The sequence below is a fragment of the Lolium rigidum genome, chromosome 6 (assembly GCF_022539505.1).
Source record: "Lolium rigidum isolate FL_2022 chromosome 6, APGP_CSIRO_Lrig_0.1, whole genome shotgun sequence".
Classification (NCBI taxonomy): Eukaryota; Viridiplantae; Streptophyta; class Magnoliopsida; order Poales; family Poaceae; genus Lolium; species Lolium rigidum.
In genome coordinates, this window is record NC_061513.1 from 335101004 (window position 1) to 335108096 (window position 7093).

The following is a 7093-nucleotide window of genomic DNA, read 5'->3' on the forward strand; positions in this document are numbered from 1 at the left end:
TACATGACATGATTTTAGGTTACACAATTGAAATAAAAATTTAACGGTACAAGATATTGTTAAAATACCATCTCTCGTTTTCTTCGCACCGTTTATCTCTAAACAGCACCTTTCCCCTATCGAAAAGGATGTGAATAAATGTTTTCCTATCACCATTTCAAAGTAGTTGAGAAGCTATGTAGATCGAGTCAAAACTATTAGATACAAACAATTAATGTTTAGGATATTTATACTTTGGCACATCCATCATTCAGCAGAAGACAATGAGGATCCCGATGTTATGAGATATATCATCCATTGATATAATCTTGACCGGTATATAAAGAAGAAAGATCAAACCAAAACATAGAAACACGGATTTTAACGTGGAAACATTCTCGAAGAAGGCTAAATAACCACATGCACGACACAACAAAACTTCGCTACATGAAGAAAGTTATACAACACTTTCACAGATTCAACATATTTCCTGCAAAGAGGTATATATAGTAGTTAGTAGTTCTGAGTGGTGACCTAGGTCGACGGCGATCCGTGCCCCCCTCCCCACCGACGCGAGGCATCCCTGAAATTTACTATGTGCATGAATGACCGGTCGGTGTAGAGAACACATGGCTTGGTACGAATCATGCATTGTACTTCCTATATCTAACTACACTGTGTTTTAGATTGGTGCAAAGTCAAAATTTGTAAAATCATTCCTCGACTTTTTTTTTGTAAAATCTCCCATTATTCTCGGAATTAGGTTGGGCCATATATAGAGGTTGGCCATACTCTCGACCCACCACTCGATAGGTCATCTTCTGGCTTCTGACCCTTCAACGGTTTTATCTTTTTCTCAAAAGAACAGAGAAATTATGAGAGTTTTATTTTGAGAATTCATGCATGGGTCCCTATATATTTTTCATTTTCAGTTGGAAGGGTGATCCTCTCGACTGCCATTTCAAACTTGACTACTTGGGTAGTTGGATCTTCTCTTCTTTATTATTACTCCCTCGTTTAACGAAAGTTGTCTGAGATTTATTAAAATTTGGATGTATCTAAATGTTATTTAATATCATCTATATACATCTAAATATTGATAAATCTCAGACAACTTTCGTGGGATAGAGGGAGCAGTGCCGATATGCTCTCTGAATAATGACCATTTGAATCTTGAATTTTGCTTTCCTATTAAAATAAAATATCTTTCGTAATAATAAATCTCCATGCCATCAGTCTTCGCATGATCGGTTCGCAAGCATTTGCTCTAACCACCTACAATTATACAGCACTGTTGGATTGCTCATCGAGAAGAGTCGGTACACCAGAACACTCTTATCTGTACAGGAACTAATGGTGCAAGTAGCTAGTTACATTGGTAGCAACTCAATCCATGTGTACAGTAGCTAGCTATAACACGAATGCTACACGCTTTCCTTCCATTCAATCAAATCAAAGACTCCAGAAGAGCCCAAACTTTGTTGAACCATTATTTTTGCGGTGCCTACTTGTCCATGGCAACAACTCGCATATATAATCTCCTTCACATAGAGGGTTGCTTCCAGCGATGGTAGCCCTTTGGTGATGACGACAGGAAGAGCGGGGTAAGGGGATTAGGAGGGCAGTCAATTCAATTGCACCCTTAGACTAGCTAATTTTCTGGGTTTACCTTTTCAGATCTGCTAGTTCTTAGTCAAGTTCTACACGGTCCGATTGCACCGAATTCGTGCTCATATGAGTTGCAATTTGGATTGCTAAGTTTTATTTTTTAAAGTGGGGTTACATCTGAAAAAAATTAAAGTGCACGTGGAGATGCAACTAAGAAAAAATAATCCAAACCGTTAGATTTACTTTATGATTCGTTATAGTAATTAGTTGCAATATGGGTTGCAACTAAAATTTGATAGTGTCATCTGAATGAGAACTAATTCGACTAAAAATTAGTTACACCTTTTTTTTTGGAAGATGACTAGCTAAATTGAAAGGCCACAACTAATTCTTGGTTAACCTAGAATTAGCTTAATTTCGTCATAATTTTATGTGTAATTCACGTGCAACTCTGGCAAAAGATATGCAATTACACATACATGTGCAAGTACACGCTCATGTGTAATTCTCGTATGGATGAATCACGATGCAATCTAATGGTTAACCTAGAACTAACTTAATTCTCGTTCAACCTAAAATTAGGAAATGGGAAATTGAAATTCCATTTACAAATATACTAATGGTGAGATCATATTCAGCACGGTCTTTAGGGTAGAAGAAAGCTGCCTTGACGTGCACCAAACCTCTCTGCACCTAAACCCTAAGCTAGCCACTTATATAAATGACACAAAGGCTAAGCTAGCTCACTCACACGACAACACTTCACTCCACCGGCTTAAACAAACGCAAAAGAAATGGAGGTCGTGTCATGGTGGGTTCGAGGCTTCCTCGGCAAGTACGCGGCAGAGATCATGGCGTCGCTTGCTTGCGTCGTCCTGCTGCTCTTCAGGTTTCACCGGCGGGACGGGCTGCCGACGAACTGGCCGGTGGTGGGCGCGGTGCCGGCGATCACCGTGAACGCCGGGCGCGTGCACGACTGGCTCACGGAGTTCCTGCGCGCGGCACCCGGGATGTCTCACGTCATCAGGGGGCCCTTGGGTTCGCCGATCGACGTCCTCGTGACGGCCAACCCGGAGGACGTGGCGTACATCTTCACCGCCAACTTCGGCAACTACCCCAAGGGCGAGGAGTTCGCCGTCCTCTTCGACGTGCTCGGCGACGGCATCTTCAACGCCGACGGCGAGTCGTGGGCGTTCCAGCGGCGCAAGGCGCATGCGCTCCTGTCGGACGGGAATTTCCGCGCCACCGTCGCCGCGAGCACCGCGCGCAAGCTCGACAACGGGCTCGTGCCGCTCCTGGACGGGTTCGTTTCCGCTGGCGCCGTTGTGGACATGCAGGACGTGCTCATGCGCCTCACGTTCGACCTCACGGCGATGTTCGTGTTCGGCGTCGACCCCGGCTGCCTTGCTGCCGACTTCCCGCGAGTCCCCTTCGCCGCGGCCATGGATGACGCCGAGGAGGTGCTGTTCTACCGGCACGTGACGCCCATTGCGTGGCTGAGGGTCCAGACCTACCTAAACATCGGCCACCACAAGAAGATGAACCAGGCTCGACAGGTGCTCGACGCGTCTATCGCCGAGTTCGTCTCGCTCCGGCGAGAGCGCGCGGCCGGTGCCAACGCCGCCGGAGGCGAGACCAACGACGGCGCCGACCTGCTCACGTTGTACCTGGCGTGCCAAGCGGAGGTTGGCAAGGAAGGCGCCGAGTTCGACCGGTTTTTACGTGACACGACGCTTAACCTCATGATCGCTGGCCGCGACACGACAAGCTCCGCCCTGACATGGTTCTTCTGGCTGATCTCAAACCACCCCAACGTCGAGGAAAAGATCCTCGCCGAGCTCCACGAGCACCCGTCGTCTGGCCAGCACCGCAACGCCGCCGAACTGAAGCGACTGGTCTACCTGCACGCCGCGTTGTCGGAGTCGCTCAGGCTGTACCCACCAGTGCCATTCGAGCACAAGGCGGCAGTGCGCCCGGACACGCTGCCGAGCGGCGCGGCCGTGGGGACGACGCGGCGGGTGATCGTGTCTTTGTACTCGATGGGACGCATGGAGTCGGTGTGGGGCAAGGACTGTCTCGAGTTCCGGCCGGAGCGATGGCTGAACGAGGCAGGGCGGCTCCAGCACCAGCCGTCGTACAAGTTCGTGGCGTTCAACGTGGGGCCCCGTACGTGCCTCGGCAGGGAACTGGCGTTCTCGCAGATGAAAGCTGTTGTTGCTGCCGTCGTCCCCAGGTTCCGGATGGAGGTCGCCGGCACCGAGGCGATACCCAAGCTGTCCATCATACTCCACATGAAGGATGGGCTCAAGGTCAGGGTGCGCAACAGACAAGACGATGCTAGCTAGGGCAACGTACGTACGCTTCCAACTCTAATGCGCATACGCATACAATATATATATATGAAAATCACATATATATTTACATGTACATTTTGTGGTATATATATGGATGCGATATTGTCATATATCGACTACTCTAGATCCTACTATGTGACTGTGATCTGAATCCGTGAATATATGGACAAGATGTTTCTCTGCACCCCACCCTTTATTTAAAATGCATTTTAAACTTATTTAAAAATATTAAACAAATACAAGAAAATATCTCTTGTATATCTTAACGTGTTACGTGCTCGCAAACTTGTACCAAAAACCATTAGTAGAAAAAAGGTATTCCATTCCAACCCATTAGTTCTCAAATACTTTGGTCCGAGACAAATGGGGTCTTTAGTCCCGGTTCTTCTGGTGAACCAGACTAATGTTCCGGCCAGGACTAAAGGGTAGACCTTTAGTCCCGGTTGGTGTCCCCAACCGGGACGAAAGGTCCCCCCCAGTGGATCGCCTTTTTTTGCTTTGTAAATACAAAAGAAAATGATAGAAAATTCAAAAAATAAAATATTTTCAGATTCTTGTATGTTATGCAACCTACTATTCGGTGAAATTAATAAATTCCAATTTTCATTTTTTTGCAAAAAAGGTTTGAAAAATGGTAAAACCGCATTACTTTTGCATGTATAATATATGAAAATCATCGTGGGAAAAAGGTACATCTGAATTCACCGGGGTTTACCCGGTTAGCCAATTTTTAGATTCTCAAAATTCCAAATAAAAATATGAAAGTAGGAAGATTTTAGTTTTTGCTATAAATTACAGATTTTATATTCTTTTATTTTTCAAAAAATATAAATTAATAATTGCATCCTGCATAAAGATTACTATTACTTTTACCCAATTTTTATATTTTCAAATTTTTAGGTTTTAGGTTTAGCAAAAAAATAAATATTTTAAAAATTAAAAAACTTAAAAAATAATAAAATTTTAAAGGTAATGTTTATTTATTTATTTATTTATTCAAGATTATTATTAAATCATTACATTTGTTTATTAAAAGAATTATTTAAAAATCAAACAATAAAGAAATATGACATCGACCAACATGTAAATAGGATTGATATGATACTGCTGGAGTAGTGGGAGGATGGGTGATCGAGCGGGAAGTTTGACCACGAGTAAGTAATTTGACTAGAGATAAGTGTAGTTAGAGATAGAGACTAAATTATGCAAATAACTGAAATAATAGAAATTCTAAAAAAATAGAAAAAAGGGAGTGGAAAAAAATTAGAAAAAATAAAATAAAAATTTCACCTGGAGACATTTTTGCCCCTACGCACGCAGGCCACGTGGATGTACCTTTAGTCCCGGTTCGTAAGCAACCGGGACTAAATCCCCTTTTTGTACTGGTAAACCAATATATTCTGTACCTTTGTATTTTTTACACACTACAAACAAAATATCGGTTTTATGTCAAATTTTACATGGGCACATTGAACATTTCTCTCTACATGGGAAAAATATTTTCAAAAAAAATTAGCTTTAAAAAATATTATTTATACAAACCGGGTGTGCACCCGGGATCAGTTTTGAGTGTCCGTGAATATATATGGAAAGTAATATTCCCTCCATCTCGACATCCTTTTCAGAATGGAGTGAGGATCTAATACATCAAAATTTAGACAATCCACGACATTTTTTCGAGACGGACTGTCCAAATATATCAAAATTTTGGAGAAACTGTGACATCTTTTCGGGATGCAGGCTAATGTGTCTAGGTTTAGATAAATCTACAACATTGTGTTGGACGGCTACTTATAAAATTACAGTATGGCTTATCCTTTTATGGACCCCAAGCCCTACAACATTGTAAGGGGTTTTCTGGTCATCATTCGGCCAGAGAGGGTAGGACTGAGGTAGCCTGCCAAAGTCCAAATCCAAGACCCATAATGGTAGAGGGCTTCTGCAAGGTCAGTGCGCACGGCCGGAGAGGGAGGCGATGGACACGTGATGGCTTCCGCACACAAAGGCACTGTGAGACAATTTCCATTTTTAGAGCATCTCCAGTCGCGTCCCCCAAACCGTTCCTCAAAGAGCGTTGGATCGAGCGTTTGGGGATGTGATTTGTTCGTGCCGCGTTTGGGGGGACGTTGCTCCCCAGCCACGTCCCCCAAACGCTGCCCCCAATCAGAAATTCAAATAGTTTGCATTCAAAAGAGATCGTTCCCGCCGAATCATCGCGATCAGAGTAGCGGCGATCAAAGTACTGGGCGCGCCATCATATTACAGACCGGTGGTGCATGCTAAATTAGAAGAAGGGGTTGGCCGACAGCGACGTATCCTGGGTCGACGTAGGCCCGTCGATCACGATCACCTCGTCGCGATCTGTCGGCTGCTGTGCATGCTCCGTCTGCTCCGTCGCCGACGCAGAGGCAGAGGTCGACGCAGGTGTAGCAGTAGAAGACGCGTCTGCCGGCTCTTCCTCCGCGGTTGCTGCCGCTGCCGCTGCCTAGGCCGCCGCGTCGGCCACAGCCTCGGCCGCCGCCATTTTGGCTTCGATGTCGTCGACGATCTGGCCTTTGAAGAAGTTGTGCGCCGCCCGCGTCCGGGGAGACATTTCCTCAGTCGACGCTCTCAGCAGGGACCAGGTCCTGGCTCGCGAGGCGCTTGCTCGTACGCCGGGGAGTAGAGGTTGTTGGGGTTGAAGCCGCCATGCGGCAACACATCCTGGTAGTGGGGCGATAAGTTAGGCGTCACGCACCCGGGAGTGGCGCAGGGGCCGTCGCTGTAGAAGGTGGATGTCGAAGGAGAGATTACTCCCGGAACGTACACCGGCAAGGACGTACTCCATGGGCTCGCGTTGGTGGCGGCGATACACCCGGCCATTATGTGCTGGTGCTGGCGCGCCGCCAGAGCCTTCTTCTCCTGCTCCGCCGCCCTCCGTCCTTTCCGCTCCGCCGTCGCCATCTTTCGGTGTAGACAATCTTGCTGCCATTGATCATCGGTCCATCCTTCGGGCTTCTTCTTCGGAGCCGGTGGCTTTGCGAACGGCGCTTTCACCCCTTTCGTCCCATTGTCCGGTGGCTTTTTGGGGGCTGTCAGCGGCGCCATGGAATGGGGAGAGGGTAGCGGCGGCAGGTGGATAGCGGGAGGGAGAAACAAATCGGTGGGATAGG

The 7093-nt window shown here is 46.3% G+C and overlaps 1 protein-coding gene across 1 annotated transcript; it reads left to right on the forward strand.

Moving 5' to 3' along the window:
- Positions 1-2381: 2381 nt before the first annotated feature.
- LOC124664838 (alkane hydroxylase MAH1-like) lies at positions 2382-3932 on the forward strand. Its single transcript, XM_047202268.1, has one exon. The coding sequence runs from the start codon at positions 2382-2384 to the stop codon at positions 3930-3932; it is 1551 nt and encodes a 516-aa protein (XP_047058224.1).
- The last annotated feature ends 3161 nt before the right edge of the window (positions 3933-7093 follow it).

What these genes read in the sequence shown, in the direction of transcription:
- LOC124664838 (XM_047202268.1), top strand. Translation starts at nt 2,382, where the DNA reads ATGGAGGTCGTGTCATGGTGGGTTCGAGGCTTCCTCGGCAAGTACGCG.